Consider the following 19,162-nt stretch of genomic DNA (forward strand, 5'->3'; position numbering starts at 1 on the left):
TACCCCTTTACAGTAGTTCCTATCTTTCTATGAGTGCCCTCCATATTTTAACCACATGGCTTAAATAAACAAAGTTACAGTAATAATGCAAAAGCTCACAAACCTCTCTGGGATCTTCTACCTTGAAAAACATTTCTAACTTTAAAATCCGTTATAAAAATCAAGGTATATGAAAGACTACTGGCAAATACAATATTGATGATGTCAACAAAAATTGCATTTGTAAGTTATTGATACTATATCATGTTCAATTGTAGCACTTTCTTCCAACTGTAGAGTTTACTAGCACTTGCACAGTGTATGTATGTAAAAAAGACTTATATGAGCACAATTCACAACACTGCACTTCGGAAATTCTAAAGTGTCCCGTCCACAACGTTAACATAAAAAGAGTGTACAGTCAAGAGCATAGTTCACAGCATCTTCTTTTTACAAAACTACTTGCGCTAAGAAAATTACGACATAAATCCTGAACAAAATGTAGAAAAACAAGAGTGCCTTCTAATCGAGCACGCAATTCACACAATTCTTTTTCCAATACTGAAAGCACTAAAAATCCTACGCTGTCCTTTAGACGGTCAAAAATGTAAATAAAAACACAACAAAGTGCAAAAAAAACACAGCAATCTACACTGACTGACAATCTTTCTCAAAATAATTCTAATAGTAAAGAGAACTTTTAAACCTTTCTGCACTTATTTCAACTCTCATGGAAAATATCCAATGGCATGTACCTGACAAACACATCCAGAAAGACTTAATATTTTGTTCAAACTTGTACAAATTAAACAAGAAATCCCAGTAGAGAGTGTATCGTTTCTAAAAATTGCTTTTTGCTACTACACAAACACAAATCTTGACAATTCCACATTGTTAAAAAAAGTCTTGCCAAAAGCTGTTTACAATACCTATGGTTAGGCTATGAAGTAGTACAGTATGCTTTTTGGCAACACCTCGAGAGCGTAGCCCATTACATTGCCCATTGATTCCACCAACCACAGCACCCCAAAAAACATGTCACGAGACTGGCAAAATGCAAAACTGGTGGTTATTCGAAAAGTTACTTAATCCATTGGTCAAGTTATGACACGTTTTTAATACATTATATCATGCTATTGCTCTTACCTATAAACAGTACATGTCACGTTATATGATATGCAAGGAAAGTTTGGAACTTTGTTTGTCAGAGTTTTCTGTGCACGTCTGGTTAGAGCATGGTAGAGCCTTGCTTTTTTCATGATTATTCAAGTATGTACGGTTACTACTCTGCAAGCAAATATCATCATAATCAATTAATATCACCACAATACATTACATCCATACACACACAGCTCTACTCAAGTTATCATTATGATGGTAGACACAGGGTATGTCACACAAAGGTGCTACTACAAAGAAAGCAAATATATCACGACTAGAATACTTATTTACACATGACAACGAAAACTCTTGAAAGACATTTGGTAGTACGAGGGGCTAGTCTGTTTATATGGAGACCTCTACCCACCTGAAGCACTGAAATTACTTACAGCAAATTTAGATAGAAAAAAACAACAACACAAAATTAATTTCTTGGGCCAATGGCGAAGTAGCTAGTTTATAAACTAAATGTAACTTTTTTCATTGAGTTCTTCTTTTCTTTTACAACGTTTTGGCCACATGAATTGTGTTTGCTCCAGCGCTCTTGTTTTAGATTCTAGAGAAGTTAAAGCAACAGAAACGAGTTCTTACTAATCTTGTCTTCAAAGAAATAATTGAGAAGCATTTGTAGTAATAATGGTAATGACTTCACAGGCGCAAAATCTATTGAATATTTGGCGGTTACCATTTTCAGGCTTTCTGATTGGTCTTTGTGTTTTATTTCAAATATCTAATAGCCAATCAGAGGTTACATGTATATATCAAAGCCAAGGCAAAACAACTTTCATCCCTTTATTGCCAAAATGATTACGTTTCTGTCTTACAGCAAACGGTAAAATTTACATTTTACCTCGTCCACAATAACTTCATTTTTAACCTTCTCACTGTTATGGGCCCATTTCCGTATCCAACCTTTTACTGGCGACAGCAGAACTCAATAGGAGAAGCGTAAATATCAAACATACTTCATTATTAGGCACATTTAGAGACAGCATAGTCAAGAGGAAGACTTGTCACATAATTTAGATGCTGGCTTGATAAGTGTTCAGGTGGGCAGTTCGGCCTCCAATGTAGAAAAATACCACTTTAACACCGAGCTAAAACAAGACATCCGCCTTTTCTTATTTACAATCTTCTGTACTCCGTTTCTTAAGACATAGTGACTGGTTCTTCTTCTGTCATCTGTAGCGTGTCACAAGTACCCAAACAGTGGTAAAGCCGGTGTCACAACGTCAACAACTTTTGGACAAATTTGTTTATCACAAGAGGGTTGCTGATTTTCAAAATCACCAAAGAATCAAGCAAAAAAAAATCTACCGTGTCTTGTGAACATCGGACGACCCATAAAATTTGTGCAGCGATTGAGAGAACATCGGTCATACGACTGCCGAAAATATTCTTTAGAGCTCACAAAGTCGTCCTGCAAGCTATTTTTTTGGCGTGTGACGCCGGCTTTAGAGATGGAACGAAATCAAAAACAACTGGACTTGAAGTCACTTAATATCCTGGACACTGGATAACAAAAAACATCTTCCATCACAATTTGTGATGAGCAAAAACCACACAATTCAAACGTTTGGTCCAGTGATACAATTTTGTCTGGAGATTCAAGTGACGTTTTCTAGAGAGCAACAAGTTGGTATAATTTTGGTCTGCACTTGATTTGGAAAATGGACTAAAAGTTTATATATTGTTGTAAAATGCAATGGACTAATATTCGTTGTTGATACAGACTACTCCATCCTACGGAAAGGTTTTTCTTTTTTTTCTTCTTTCTTTTGGACAAATTCTTATTCTTCCTCCAAACTGCTATATTACCCTTATCAAAATGCTCTTTTTGAAAGAAGAGAAATTAATTTGTTACCATATATCTTCCAATTTCAATTTGATCTCTTAACAAATTTGTTTTTCAAAAGTAAACCTTTTCCAAACCATTTCTGGTCCCTCTTTAACCTTCTCCCTGCTGCCTAACTCTGTAACCAATAGGGAATTGGGTGCCAAACGGCTGCTTCAGAGTGCTAAAGGTTAAACAACGGAATAGTCCTTTGATACAGTTCCACTCTTACTATTGTTTGGAGTACTTGATGACACAGATGATCAAGGGAATGTTAAAATGTTATACTTAATTCTATTATTCCCCTTAAATTTTTACTGCACTGGCTTTAGTGACTACAACGGGTGCATACGTTATACTTAATAGTTAGACTCTACTCTGCATAAATGTGTTAACAAACTGTCCTTATTGCATTTACAAAAGCTGCTTAACGTTTATTTTAATAGTAGTAGTAGTTTTGGTCATGTTTGATAGTGTTGAGTTTTCTTCAATTATAAGATATGCACTTTTTTAGGAAGGACGCTTCAGTATTTCGTAGGTTTTGGCTGGACCGTGCAAAAACTGACCGGCTGACGTCTGGATTATTGCACATTTCTCCGCTCCGAATCTTTCCGTCTCTCGAAGAGACCGATCGTGAGGTACGCCTTCGCGGCACAAGCAACCTTTAAAAGCGTAGGGGCACTTTTCAAACAAACCACCATTAAATCCTCTTCAACACGTTTGGAAGCTATCTTTTAAATCTATTGCTTGGATGTACTCATGCCTTACAGCAGGCATTACAATACATGTATATAGCCCAATTATTCTCATAGTGCAAGTCTAATGTTATAATTGCATTGTATGAGAAGCCCTAAACGTATTTAACACTTTACTGTTTTGTGTACTTTGGTCCAGTTCTTTGAGTAGCAAGTTTTGGAGGAAATCATTTGGGGTTCGAGCTGTATTTTGCATAGACTATTCTTTAATGTAGATAGATTGTAGAAAGTGACTGGTTTCTATCACAAACCCAGTAGCCAACTGAAGGGCTTTTCTTAAAAAGGAGCCAACTTAAGGGCTTTTGTTAAAGAAACACCCCAAAGAAGCACATTTCGAGTGCTATTCCTTTGCTGACAATTTCATGTTTCACAAATAAATTAGGTAACTGGGATAAGCTTTTATTTCCGAGGGTTTCCCTCCCTCCTTATTTGTATCGTGGAAAATGTGTAAACTTTTACCGAAAATCACTGATTCTGAAAGAACAATACTGTTTTACTGGCCAAGAGGACAAAACTTATTCCATTTCCGTAGTCAGCCTTTTCTCGGATATATTATAACCTTTGCTAGAGTCCATACACAAGACCAAATACATCAGCCCCACTTCTGTCTTCTCTACGCTCTCCAAGGTGAGTCCAACCTGGATTTGCTGTGAGTCGTTGTGGCGCGTCATGCGAAGTACATGACGCGGAGGGTGTCGGGGTGGACCTGCACCGCACGTGCCATGTCCATGTGCGTCCGTTCGCTGCTGTCCCCGGAACGGAATGACCCCTCCCCGCTGTATATAGAAAACAATGAAACAAATCTGTTACGTCAAATCAGAAACATATGTTGATGAAGGTTACACATTTAGGTAAAAAGATTATACACAAGACCAAAATTTTGCAAGCGACTTATTTTCGAAACAGACGTTTCGGACAGCATCCCTTAGCTTTTGTCAGTAATTAAATCAGAAACAGCAAGGAGGTAGGGGTAGGTTTATGTCTGGATTAAAATTTATCTGGATTGAAATATGCTAGAGTACCTTTGAACACAACTATTTCTTACTTTTTTTCAAATGTAGGTTTTCTTGAAACAAGAAATAGAAGATCTCACACATCCGTGAAATATCTAGAGATTTTGTGAATTTTTTGGTTTTATGTGAAGTACACATATCTTTGCTAATTCTGTCTAGGCATTTTCCTACCTTCCTGCAAAACTAGTGTTTTCATCCAGCGAATCTCCTGTTAAACCATTTTCCAACCAACAGCAACATACTTGCACACACATAAAGACAAACGAACAGACCGAAAGCAATACCTCCTTTTTCACTAAGGTAACAGAGCTTCTTCAAGGAGGCAGTAATAGGTATGTGTCTTGATTAAAACATGTCTTCATTCAAATACATGTATGCTAGTTCCTTTCAACACAACACTTTCTTACTAAATCTTAGTTAAAAACTGAACAAGAAATCGAACAGTATTGCACAAACCTGTCGTGATCTTTCTCCACGAGATGGTAGCGTGCGCGGAAGGCGACCAGATGTGCGTAGTACGCGGGGGCGGGGATGGAGACACTGCGCGTGCAGCGGACGTAGGTGTGACACAGCTGGTAGGTCAGCATCTGGAGGTCGTCCGCCATGAAGTTGTTGTCATCCCACAGAACGTGATAGTGAGAGGGACGACTGGTACCCTGGGGGTGTCGGGGGAGAAGATCATGTAAATGAACCTCTGACCTCTCAAGTAAAGCAGAACGGATAACAACTTCGATTTGTTTTCTAATATGTTTTCATGTAAAATATGTTTTTGGTTGTGTATACTTTCGGTTACTTGTGTTACTTATGTCTCAACACTCCTCTGTTACTTATGTTACAGTTTTGTCATAAGTTCATTTTCTTTGTTATACTGATGACTTGACTGTTTTGTAGTCTGGTGGACCCCATTGAAAATCAATTTGTTAAAATTGAATGGGCTACCCATGGCAGCTGTCTGAAAATTCAATAAAAAAAAGAACCTGCTTTGTTATTCACCTTGTAGTGCCTAGGGGCACATAGGTCAGCAATTTTCCTTGCTGTTTCAGTATCAGGATATATTTCTACCGGGAGGGGTTGCTAGTACTTCTCCTTTAACGTTATCAAGGCACCTCCTCGAACACGAAACCCCCATTTTACATGAATTTTTGCATAATTTTCAATAGACCCGGCGTGTAATCATACCTGGATACCGGCGTGGCTGCATAAGTAGAAGTCAAACTCCGTGGGATGGGTGATACCAACGTCAACCGTAGTGCCCGCTGGGATGTTACCGCTCTTCCCAATCTGTTGCAAATACACGTCATGTTAGTACACTCTGCTTACTGTATCATAAATTCAGTTACTTTTACAGTGGTTTTATTTTGCTGGGAAAATCTTCAAAAAGAGTTTTTTGCAGTGGTTGAAACGATTCGATATTTGTGATGTCATGAATCTGCAGTAGAGAAGTCACTTCGACAGTAAAACCACTGCAAAAGTTCAAGAATTTACAGTATATAAACCACTATAATATCTCTATCTGTTTCTATTTGCCAGAATCACAATGCCTTTTCAAGCAGCTAGTAGTGCAATGCAGCTTTGGCAAAACTCAGGTTTCTAGCCAAGCCCACTCCTACTCTTCTTGATAAGTGTGCTGGGTTCTTTTAAGTGCACAGGTTTGATACCTGAAGTTCATGCCTAAAGCTCCCTCATACACCGGACTGCAGACTTTACGTCACTATCCAAAATGACATTGGTTTCTGACTCCCCCCCCTGACCCAGACAGGAAGTGACCCCTGACCCAGACGGGAAGTGACCCCTGACCTGTTCCTTCCTGTCTGAGCAGAAAAGTCGGGTGTGGTGGCGCTTCTGCACCACGATGAAGGTCACGCCTGGCTCGTACCCGACCTCTAGCTTCACGCAGGCCTCTCGGATCGCCCGCAGCTCGTGCCACAACACCTGGGAGAAATACACAGGTCGCCATTAAAATTCAGGCTTATTACAAGTTGTCATTCAATGTAATAATAATGATTAGCCCCACTCGCGGGGCAGTAGCAGCTGGTTATATTACGCCGAACGACCTGTCGGGTACCATGATGGGTATGACCCTATGAACTTTGACCCTGTGAACTCTGACCCTACCTGTTGAAACTGCCCCTCGCTGACCCCATCTCGGTACATGATGATCCTGGTAGGCTTGAAGCGTGTCGACTTGTAGAACTGGATCAGAAGCTCCCGGACCATGGACGCGAGGTCCGCTATGATCTCCTGACGGTGGGTCTGCACACGTACGGTCGCCGCGTAGCGACTAGGGTGGGCATCCATGCTACCCACAACCTATCGAAGAAAGGTTTGGCGCGTCAGTACGCTGCTCTGTTCAACAAATGGCATAACAAACGAGAGAGGCTGTCTTGAAACATGCAAGATTTTGGTGTTCTCAAACTTTTGAATAAGGTTGAAATTAACTGTTGTCACATTCTGTATACGTAATCAAAATCATGGGAATTTTTAACACATTCTCAAACATATTTTTTTGTCTTCTGTAATGTTATAGTTGCATATTTTGTTATCGTGATCACATTTTTAATCAATGTATGTACCTCAATCAAATACACAATTATTAAAGTAAAACATAATCAAAATTCATCTTTTTCTACAAGAACTACCAGCCTCTCTCTTAATTACAATCAATATGATACATATTATACATACATGTCTACATATACTAGTCACAAACTAACAAGCAAAACTCCTTTAATTAATCAGACGATGGCCATTCGGGTAGTACAGGTCAAAATGGCGGCAGCCTGCAAAGAAAAGCGGTTCTGTCAAAATGCTTCCATGAAGGGAGCCAGGGGACGAAATGAGACCACACATGCAGAAGGGAAGAGAAGAGACACAGAAAGAACGACAAAAGGCAAGCATTGTGTGTATTTTGGAATAGGCAGTGAGACTACATAACAAGGCAGTATAAGTACATGTATGGGGTAGAGATTTTAGATAAACTGCCGTTTTTGTATCTTTTGATCTGAAGATGGTACGGTCACCAAATTGTTGTCGACGTCGTTGATACTGCTCTTGTAAGCAGGAAACAGTGACATAAGTTTGAGCCCCCTAGTGGAACTGCAGGGGTGTTTTTGTCAAAATGTTTGATAACTCAAGAAGTGGTTGACAGATCATGATGATTTTTTGGTATGTAGGTACATTGCAGCTTTAGCGATAATTGACATAATTAAGACAATTGATTAACAAGAGAAACTTTATCAATCATACATACATGTAACAAGGGCATTGAGGTTATATGCAACATGATCTTAGACGAGAGAAATCGGTTGGGCAAAAGTTTCAAAGAAGTTCTTTTCTTGAGAGTAAATTGCATCTTTCTGAGATAGCTTCAGAAAAGATTGTCAACTTTCTGTTACCTGTGTGTCAAATTGTTTCCGCTACATGTTCAATGCGTACTTCGTAATCTAGCGAAAAAGATCTGGAATTGGCTGGAATTAATTGTGAAGCAGTTGCAGTGATTCGTAGAATGGTCTTGATTTGTAGAACGACAAAGTGTTTGAGCAGTGGATATCAACCGTGACGTTGTCCCCTCAACAATTTGGGGCAAACTTTTGAAAACTGAGGAGCTACCCTTGATTTTGTTACAAAACCCTGTACGGGTTTACGGTAAAATGTGTTTTTCTATGACGAACAAACATGTACGTGGAAAGTGTTTTTCACAATATATGCAAAGATCAAGAGAAAACGAAAAAACACAACTTCTACAGGGAGGGATGATACAACAAAGGCAAAAGAAACGGACACAAGCAAAAGGAAGGAGGACAGATCCTACGGACATGCTACCAACCACAGCAAGGAAACGGGGTTAGCCTAGCTAACAGAGAGGCCCCACATACAGCTGCGATGGACGGCTTTCTCCCGTCTCCCGCTGGCGGGTGCGTCACGTCCGCTCCAATGAAAATGACGGGCTCCAGGAATACGCGCGGGCTGTAAGAGACGGAACAAGTTTCAAAGACAATGAGAGCTGGCTGACTCTCCTACGAGAGGGAAGCCTTGGTGACGGGCGAGACCATTACGCTGCCTGATGGGGGTCCAACTTTTCAACACATCTTTTTTTGGCAACACCTCAGAGGCGAGACTAATAAGATTTTTTTGGCGATGCCTTAGGGGCGAGCCTGATAAGATTTTTTGGCGCCACATTAGGGGCGAGCCTTATAAGTTTTTTTTGGTGATGCCTCAAGGGCGAGCCTGATGGGAAAGTATTGTTATAATTTCAGTTTCTAAATTTTTTTTGAAGTGATCAAGGTTGTGTCAGGACAGAAGAATTGCCACAAACTTGTCTGATGATAGAGGAAAGTTTCCTTGGAACCCCCTTCAGGAGAATGTAATGGTCTGCTCTGAGCCGGACGTACCGCAGCGATGGAAGGCTTCTTTTCATCGCCTACTGGGGGGTGCGTGACGTCGGCGCCCAGGAAGATGACTGGCTCTCGGAACACTCCAGGACTGAGTGTGAAGAAAGCACAGGCTCCAATGTAGCCCTACCGCCCAGCATGCCTAACCTGCCTTATAGTACATGTTGTCTCTAAAATGCTCAAAATCATCAAAGTTCACTTGTTTAATTTATCTTTTAAGACTGTTCTCGACCAAATTGTTGTGGTAGATAGCTCTTGCAAACGGGAAAAAGTGACAAAGGTTTACGCTCCATACCAGCTTTTTCTGGAACTGCAGGGGCATTTTTGCCAAAATGTTTGGTCAAACTGAGTGTGAAGAAAGCATGGGCTCTAATGTAGCCACCAGTGTATAGCAGTTTCTAATGTGCACAAAATGGCAAAAATTCACTTGTTTTTCTGGTTTTTTTAGAGTGTTATTTATTTCTGTTTTCTATTTCTGAGCATTAAAGAATCACATTTAAATCTATGCATTTTTTTCTTGTGTGTATTGCATATCTACATAACAACATGTTGTTTGGATATGAAAGAATAGGTATGGATTGATGATAATTATACGTTATTAAACAAGATAATATTTCAACAATATTTTACCAGTCATATAGCTTGTCATCTTCCTTATCAATTGGAAAAACTTAATTTTGATAAGCAACAATTCATCAACAACAAAATTCTGAAATTGTATGTACTTCAAGCCCAAATCATTTAAACCAAACCAAATTGTGAATAATCTTGAGGAACAAACAAAACAAACCTATTGCACCGGCAATAAGACAGTCTACTCATTATTAAATCCATGGCAACTATGTCAGAAATCAAGCATCTTTTTTACTGCACAAATGTTGATCTATGAACTTTAAGTTGTAGGTCAGACAGCATCTTTTTACATCAAATGTTGATCTGTGAACCTTGACCAGTAGGTCAGACAGCAAACATATTTTTTATTTGAAATGTTGATCCATGAACCTGGATCTGTAGGTCAGACAGCATTAGCATTACTTTACATGCTGCCCTGTGAACTTTAACCTATGAAAATTGACCTGTAGTTTGACTCACCGTATGTGCGGGACCAGGATGTTGTTGACCCCGCCCAGTTTGACGTTGATCTTCAGGCACAGGTTGGACAGCGTTTGCGGCGACGTCTTGATCACGTTCTTCACCTGTACGCACTGCGTGGCCACGCCCAACATGGTGTCTCCCACACGCTTCACCTCCGCTACAGAAAGTGGTCCAACACGACACGAGTTAGTCCTTTATCCATTGTGTCATACTAAAGACTTTTAAAAAAAATGGTACTGAATATCAATTTACTTTCGAGATAGCTTTATTTTGCAGTAGGATGGAAAAGGAGGTGTTGGGGTGTTTAAAGTTTGCAGCTGAAACAATGTGGTATACAGTAGCAGGGCTTGAAATTCATTTTTTGGAACAGGTGCACTTAACCCCAAAATTCAGGTGAACAGAAAGAATTTTGGGTGCACAACAACGTACATGAAATAAAGTAGAATGTCAGCAAAACATATTTACAAACCCTACTGCCCCTAAGAAATTAAATGTGAATTTCTATAGCTAACTTCAAAATCTAAACAAATAGTACATCAAAAAGTAAAACGAAGATTACATTGCTTTTTCTGATACTTAAATTTCAAGAATATTCTGTTCACTAGTGTACAATAGCCTACAAAAATATCTAGGTGCACTGGTGCATCCACAGGCAAAATTAGGTGCACAGCTCCAATTTTGAGTGCACAAAAGTGCACATGCACCCTGTATTTCAAGCCCTGCCACCTAAGGGAAAGCTCCTTACCATAGACGGGTGTCTTGCCAGGCAGGACCACTAAGATGAGCTGCAGCCCCTGGAAGGTGTTCTTGAGATACTGGAACATCTTTTCCACCTGGTCGGCGCCCGTGGCGTACTTACAGAAGCACGGCTGGCCCACGATCGGCATGCCCGCGTCGTTGGAGATCCTCTGGAGCTGTTGGGTGAAGTTTCTAGAAAACAAAAGATATTTGAGGTTAGAAATACTACAGATACCTTGAATACATTGTTACCAATCAAAGTTGGTTAGTGTTATCACACTGCAACAAAACACCACAGGGGAGCATTGCGAGGAATGGCGTGGAGGGGGGTTCCTCCCTGCAACAGTCATGAGTTTTGCTAAAACTTTTAGAGAACTTTAAGTTAAAATGGCCTGGTAGCACCCCTGGTCAATCAGAATTTTATGTGAGAGGATCTGCTCCCCAGGGCATGGGGGCGCAGCGCCTCTGTAACCCTGTTTAGGTAAAGCCTTGCTTTTGTATACAAGTATGACTTTCTATGTTGTACAATTAAACCTGTAGTGGCGACCACCCCTGTATAAGGTACATGACCTCAGACTGAGGATGAAGCATGATGCTTTGCTAGCTAGTAGTGCAATGCAGCTTCACTCTACAGCTCACTTATCTAGCTAAGCACACCCCTACTTTTCTTGGTCAGTGTGTTGGGTTCTTTTACATGCAGAGGTTTTATGCTTGAGGCTTATGCCTGACAAATTATACAAATTCCACAAACATTGGCACAATAAACATATCATACATCACTCATTCGTAAATGCCTGAAATGGGTTAAAAATGAAGTCAAACAACTTGTAAAGTTACAGAAAGACAACAACTTAAGAAATACAGCTTAGAATTAGTGACGTTAAGATGAAAGAAATGTAACAAATGTAAATTCCCTTACAACATGTCCGTGCTAGGGCTGACCTAGAATCAAACTCCAGTCTTTATTTAATATCTCATTGACCGAAGCATTACAAGAACCTATCTGTGGAGACCACCTGTCCACTGTGACCACTTTAAATCACTGGTGTGGGAAATGGAAAAGACACGCAGACAAACAACAAAAACGAAACACACATATCGAACACAATGAAAACACGGAGACGGCCGCTCCCTTACCTGAGAGCCTGCTCGCAACATTGCCTCTGCAGTGCGAAGCAGGCCATGGCCCAGACGCCAATACAAAAACAAAATAAAACAAACACACATCGAAAACAATACCTTCGTACATGGTGGTAAAGACAAAGATACGAGCGCCCCCTACCTGAGAGCCTGCTCGCTACATTGCCTCTGCAGTGCGAAGCAGGCCATGGCCCAGACGCGGATCTCTATGCCCGTGTGGAACTGCTTTCCTCTCATGTCCCACACACCTTGGTTTGGCACCACGGTGGCACGTGTCTGTCAAACAAACAAACAAACAAACAAACATTCAGCCTTTCGTCCAGATTTCTTACATAATAAGACGTTTATAAGCAAATGTTCTGAATTACTTAATATGCGGTATCTTAAGCAACAACAATTGTCTTGAAAGTAAATGATGAAAGCTTTGATAGTCACCGGCATTATCAAAGCAACCAAATGTATACCAAGCAGTAGCATGCTGACTTTTGAAATAATACCTGAAGCCAGTGACATGTACACAACTGATGATATCTCTTGGTTTGGAGATACAATGTAGTACTGTGCAGCAGTGTACTGAAAGTTTCTTTCTTTTATACAAAAAAATGCTGTTTTTATTTGGCAACAAATTTGAGCAGTTTCAATACAAAAATCCTTCCATGAAAATTTTGACACTTTGATAAATACAATATGGTACATGTATATGGAATGTGGGAATTCGACAGCTTTTTTAGTCATTTTTTTTACCCTGTCAATTCAATTTCAAACCAGCTAGTTTGGGAAAATTTGTTATGCAAAATGAAACCTGTTCTTGCTTGCTACTCCCTAACTGCCGAAATCTACCCCCATCAAATCTGAAACAATTCCAAATGTTATTTTAGTACGATTCAACAAAAAGCAAATACATTGTACAGGGGCCAAATTTGTGGCTTTCACTATATTCCAATTTTTTATGTTCCTGTAATTTTCAAAAAGACTGCTATTCATAAAATGAAAATACATTTCTACAATACAGAACATAATTATTAGTTACAAATAGTTTTTCCTCTAATTTCTAGTTTATTAGTAAGACAGAAAATAACATTTGAGAATCACAGCTTTCTAACTTTCTTCAGAACTATCACACCAAACTTTGTCTTTAAGTAAGTTAAAACTGATGAAGGAGACTGGCACCCGACATAAGTCAAGTAAGTAAGTCAAGTTAAAACTCTCAAACCAAACTAATTCACACATTATCTTAACCTTCGGCGAGATCAATTCAACTGGCGGTATAACAGACACAACTCAGGTGGTTTGGGACAACCCGGAAAAACAATCTGATCACAGAAAAGTGACCAAACGTCGAAAGGACACTAAGCTACTACAGTACACACAAAAATATCTTATTTACCATCTCAATAGTAAAGCGGGTATCTCACCTGACTGTCAAATTGCACTTGTCGTACAAATCGGTGCAATTCAAAAATAATTTTCAATTTGGAAAATTGAAGTAAAACAGAGAACATCCTTTTATCACTGCAAGTTTCAATTCAGTGGCAACAAGTTACGATTTCCAACAAAGTTAGCTTGTATCGAAACTGAGAATGCGACATTTCGGGAGCAGCCATTTTGTTTGGCTGATCTGGGTTTCATACTCAAATGCGTTGCACGCCAGTGCTACAGTAAAAGAAAATCGGCACAAATTCACAAAGTTGGCACAATTTCCTCTCGCGATTTGGCACACTCTAGTGAAATACCCGCTTGATATTAGTGTATAGAAAGATGGTAGGTTGTCTGTTTAAGTACTAACTACATGTATAGGATCCCAACCCCCTCCCCATTCTAAGAATGATTCAGAAAAAGCTGATACTTTGTAGTATAGCATTTGGAATTCTTGTCTTAAGAAATGCAGGCATCAAATAATTTAGGCCATGCAAAGCTGTGACTTTTAATTTTTATTCAGCAAAAAAAAGAAAAAGCGAGTCCACTTTGCCTTGTAGAGTCTGTTATACACCCAGCTGAACGGATCTGGCCTAAATATGCTTTACATTGTTTACCCGTCCTCCATACTGAAGCATGGGAGGGTCGAGCACGCGCCCCTCGACTTCCGCCATGTCGTTAGAGATGCTGATTCCGAAGTCTCGGACGTAGGGGTCCGCGTTGAAGTTGGCGCGCTGCATCTGTAACATTATGGACAAATTAAGAGATTAATAATAACAAAAATATCAAATTAAACTGCATTCATCTTTCTTGTTGTTTTCCACATTTGTAACCTGGTTACTACTTAGTGGTAGCGTGCGTAGTCCAGTGGTTAGCGATCTTGCCTCTGGAACTAGAAGCCCTGGGAATTTCCCTGGTACAATGAACCTGTAAATACTGTATATAGCGTCTGTCATCTCCGGCATGACCAGTGGATGATTAGCTCATCTGTTCATTGAGTTCATTTGAGGTAAACTGGTTCGAAATCACTTTCCTTTCCTTTCCTTTTGGTAAAATTTGAGCATGTTGAATCTTCCGACTTTCAATCTCGGCAAATTGTAAATTTTGAAATGTTTTCAGTGATTTTAGTTTAGCAGTTTTCAGTGACCTCTTCACGAACAAACTGATGACATCACAAATTATCGTTTGCCAAGTATTATTCCTGTACTACAGAATTGATCCACCTATGTAATTTAAAACCGCCTAAAACTGTAGCGAAAGAAATAGAAAAAAGAGGTCGATAAAAGAAAGATCAGAACTTTATTCATCTTTCTCGAGGTTATCATGTCTACGATTAATCTTGAAATATTTGTGGCAGTTTAAGATTCGTGGTTTACGGGGTGACCTTCGAAATGCGAATTTATGACACTGCAAATATCTGTTTTAACTGTACTATAGAATGTGTTTTAATTGCAAACTTGAAACACAGTGCAAAACCTAATTTTGGAAATAAAGCCAAGGCAACAATAAATGAATTTAAACTGCATTTATCTTTCTTGTTGTTTCCAACATTTTGTAACTTGGTAAAATTTGGGCATGTTAAATATTCAGTCTCTGTAATCTCCGAATGTTGTCAATTTTGAAATGTTTTGAAAAGTGATTTTATTTTAGCAGTTTTCAGTGACCTCTTCACCACAAATTGGTAACATCACAAAATAGAACATACTTTACATAGAACATAGAATATGAAAAGTGGGATGTTATCCAAACGTACCAGTCTGATAATCTCTCGTTCCCTGTCTGGAGCTGACCTGGCAGTGGCCTGGGTAAACAAACAAACACAACATGAACAACACTGTTCTTAGTTACCATGGCTACAGCCTGGCCAATCATGGGCCTGCCCAGATCATGTGACTAATGCATGGACGAGCTTATTGCAAGAAGTAAGTTTGCAGAACAATAGCTTTTTTAAATTTTTTTGTGCAAAAGCAGAAAAACATTACATTATCATAACTATAACTAAGCCTCAAAGCTTACAACAATTAATTTGCATTTGATTCTTAATAAAATGCTATGCTCTTGCCCAATCATATATAATGAGTATGTTATTAATGCGCACTAAGCATAAGCTTGCAGGGAACACCATGCGACACACATACCACAACGACATGCTTTGCACTGATCTAGCAGTACCCAAGTAAGTTGGTTCTACACCAGGCATCACCGAGTAGCTCTTTCAGACTCAGAAATACTACAACATTTGGCTCGCCCCGGAGGCTTCGCCAAAAAAGTCACTACAGGTAGTCGATGTTGCTTCCAATATTTTCATACATTGAAGAATTGGAGAATGGATAAGTTCAATGCTAGAAATTTTTTCCAAATTTACTCGTAAATTAAGTAGAAATTTTGTACAAATGGTGAACTCAATGTTTCCCTTACACTGCCTAAACTTTCTTTTGAAAAAAAGTCAAATCAACCTGTGTATCAATTTTTGTTTGGGCATTTCATTTCTTCCCCAAATGTAACATATTCGAGAGAGACAATGTTTTCTAATGCAGCTTCTACGAACAAGAATATTTTCTCACTTTTGTTGTGAAATTCAATTATCCATGCGAACAAGTATGTGACAATGTTACAATTTATCGATGCAGCTTTGTAAAACCAGACTTTCCTTATATCTTACACATTAGCCAAGCACAAAAACAAAAGCCCAGAAAAACGAAAGAAGATTTTTGCGGAGAGAGTGTTTGTGTGCGACACATGTACAGTCCAGGCCTTGCAGTGATGGCTCGGGTAGAGGACAACTTATTTGAGAAACCTTGATCATGGTGGAGGTCTGCATGTCGGTCAGTTTCTTGATGCAGCGCTGGCCAGCGACGATGTTGCACACCTGGAAGGGGAGGAGAGCAGGCTGTTAGCTAGCAAGGCGTCTGGACACTAAGAAAACAAAGACATTAGACATCCTCCTTTTACAGGGGACACCCAGCAAACGTGTACATGCGTTCCCTGCACAAACACACTGCCAGTTATTTTTTCCTCATACCATACACAGGGACATGATGTAAATCAATTGATAAAAAAATTGCAAAGCTACCAGGTAATTGTTCATCCATAGAGCCCATCGGGGTTAGGACTGGTCACCCCTCCCCCGATTTTTGGATGCCCTGTCTATAAATCCTAGCTATCCTGACCTACAACATAAATATTTATAATTCATGCAGATATTTCTGACGCCTACCTGAACCTAACATGCACTAGGCCATGTAAATGTGCATCTTTATCATTGTTAAAAAAAAGCTTTAAAAATAGTTGCACTTTACCTCGAGTGGCAGGTAGGTGTGTTTTTGTTCTTGTCCCACCTGAAGGCACGGCAGGTGAGGAAATCTGGGAGAGAAAAAAACATCAGCATCTTTTAGCACACGTTGGGTACAGCACTGAAATATATAGTTAAAAACCTCTGCAGTATTTTATCTTAGCTGCAGTTTTCAAAAAGATCACCAGGGAGTGCTGCAGCACTGTATGCAAATTTTAAAAGATAGTGAATACAAGGGGAAAACTCACTCCAGCCTCCTCTTGTGCCTCTCCAAGAAGTATTTTGCAACAGTACACTCCACAGTCCTCCCATCCTCCAACTGTAGAGGGAACCTAACACAACAGACAACACATACTGTAAATCTTGAAATGTTCACTGTGGTTTTATTCTCACATTTTTTTGCCGTGACCTTTCCACTGAACTTTTCTGAACTATAGAATTATTTCAACTTATAACACAGCAAAATCTCAACTTCTCTTTTACTGTGGAACAAAGTCCCCGTAGATATAAAGGAATTTACAGTAAGCTTTCAACTTTGCAAAAAACTTTAAATCCAACAGTATTTGCTCAGTAAGATATTTGTTCAATTGATGAGGTTCACTGTAGAGTGACAGGAAGTAAAGGCCAAAGTTGTAAATGCACATTACGGTATAGAAGGGTTAAACGGCCATTATAGAAGAGTCGGACGTACGTTTGTGTCTGCGCGGGTCTGCGGGTCACGTTACATACGCGGTACTTCCGCTTCATCTGTCCGCAGTGGGTGATCTCCACTTTCAGCCCTGAAGTACATACAACATAAGGATCATGTACATTTTGTACATGTACACACTTATTTTCCATATGCTAGTCACGTTCAGTCACAGGAATTGAACAATGGACACATGTAATGATGATAAAAATTATTCAAAAAATATTCAAAAGACAAACAAACAAATATAACACAACACTGGTTGTCTTACATATGAAAACATTGCCTTTTATCATTGTACCTGTTCGTGACTTGAACACAATAAAAAATTGGTTGCTGACTATGTTAGACAGTTCATTGCTTCATAAAGGGTTGTAAGTACATGGAATAGGATCAAACTATTTAATCTTACATCTAAATATGGCAGTTGCCACAAGTAAGTTATCAGAAAAAGATGTTTAAACAGGTGGATTTGACTGTAGATGAAAAACATCAAATAGAAAGGTGTTTAAACCATTATTCCATATACAGAATGACCTGTGAGACCTTTGATCTCCTTGGTGAACTTGACCCTTTGCGAGTCGGTGAGGGGTCGCCGTTGGTCGTGGATGTCTCTCACATCCAGCACCTCGCACATGAACTCTATCACTGGCTGGGCCTTGTAGAACGCAGTGGCAGAAACTGTAACAAAGAAACAACAAGATGTTACCTCCGTGAAATGGGAGGTATCGTTTTCGGTTGTCTGTCTGTCTGTGTTATGTATTTTCCATATGCTAGTTACGTTCATGCCAAACCCACAGGAAGTAAAGGTTAGAGTTGCAAGAGTGACAGGAAGTGGAAGACAGAGTTGCCAGAAATAGTGATTTAGCAACCTTGTGGTGACAACTGAGATTCCTGGTCATGGGGTCAATGAAAGAGCCTATTAGTTCACAGGGGGATATTGGTTTGTCTGTTTGCTTGTTTTTTTGTGTTTTTGCAGTTGTATATTTTCCATATGCTTGTCATGTTCACCATAGAGTGACAGGAGGTGAACAAAAGAGACATGTAAAATTACCCAAAACCTGATTTACATAATAAATGAGCTATAATCAGACGACAAACGATAAACTATAAACATTTCACATATTCAGGTATACAATTTTTGGAAAAGATACAGCAGGAAAACAATATGTATTTTCTAGCAAATGTCAGTTACTCTTACAAACATAATAGCTTATTTTGCAAGTTTTTACCTGAGGGCTAATTGCAACATGGAACAATGCATAGAAAAAGTCTACAGACAGTGCAAGGTAACAATGGTGACAAGTGGAACAAGTGACAATTCTAATTTCAAGACCTGATCACATTATATCACTTTAACACAGAGAAACAAGGACTGTAGATTACCGTCAATGTTGAGCATCATTTTCCACTGGGAGGGTCTGACGCTCTGGTGGAAGCCGAACCACACCTCTCGCCCCCCGCCCAGGGGGTGGCTGTAGCCCTCGGGGGACGAGAAGAAGGATCTTCCCACGGGAGTATACCTGGAGAAACATGGAGAAACTCTGGTCACTTTTCGGTAAGACCTCAGGGGCCGAACATTTTGTATCTTTATGCATTCAAATCAACATGGCATGAAAAGGTATACATGACGGTAATACGTCAAAGCTGTGGGCCCTGG

At 39.6% G+C, this 19,162-nt stretch overlaps 1 protein-coding gene across 1 annotated transcript in view; it reads right to left on the reverse strand.

Moving 5' to 3' along the window:
* Nucleotides 1-813: 813 nt before the first annotated feature.
* Nucleotides 814-19,162, reverse strand: part of LOC136423911 (protein argonaute-2-like) — a 30,844-nt gene continuing 12,495 nt past the window's right edge. The window contains exons 6-22 of the mRNA XM_066412303.1: nucleotides 18,889-19,025; nucleotides 18,049-18,183; nucleotides 17,506-17,593; nucleotides 17,063-17,146; nucleotides 16,822-16,885; nucleotides 16,320-16,391; nucleotides 15,276-15,323; nucleotides 14,131-14,262; nucleotides 12,249-12,382; nucleotides 10,974-11,158; nucleotides 10,226-10,385; nucleotides 9,134-9,224; nucleotides 6,858-7,052; nucleotides 6,540-6,674; nucleotides 5,922-6,023; nucleotides 5,199-5,398; nucleotides 814-4,505 (exon numbers count right to left, since the gene is read on the reverse strand). Of these exons, the coding sequence (XP_066268400.1) occupies nucleotides 4,397-4,505; nucleotides 5,199-5,398; nucleotides 5,922-6,023; nucleotides 6,540-6,674; nucleotides 6,858-7,052; nucleotides 9,134-9,224; nucleotides 10,226-10,385; nucleotides 10,974-11,158; nucleotides 12,249-12,382; nucleotides 14,131-14,262; nucleotides 15,276-15,323; nucleotides 16,320-16,391; nucleotides 16,822-16,885; nucleotides 17,063-17,146; nucleotides 17,506-17,593; nucleotides 18,049-18,183; nucleotides 18,889-19,025 (2,071 nt within the window). The 3' untranslated portion in view covers nucleotides 814-4,396. The remainder of the gene's footprint in view (nucleotides 4,506-5,198; nucleotides 5,399-5,921; nucleotides 6,024-6,539; nucleotides 6,675-6,857; nucleotides 7,053-9,133; nucleotides 9,225-10,225; nucleotides 10,386-10,973; nucleotides 11,159-12,248; nucleotides 12,383-14,130; nucleotides 14,263-15,275; nucleotides 15,324-16,319; nucleotides 16,392-16,821; nucleotides 16,886-17,062; nucleotides 17,147-17,505; nucleotides 17,594-18,048; nucleotides 18,184-18,888; nucleotides 19,026-19,162) is intronic.

The sequence above is a fragment of the Branchiostoma lanceolatum genome, chromosome 18, assembly GCF_035083965.1.
Source record: "Branchiostoma lanceolatum isolate klBraLanc5 chromosome 18, klBraLanc5.hap2, whole genome shotgun sequence".
Classification (NCBI taxonomy): domain Eukaryota; kingdom Metazoa; phylum Chordata; class Leptocardii; order Amphioxiformes; family Branchiostomatidae; genus Branchiostoma; species Branchiostoma lanceolatum.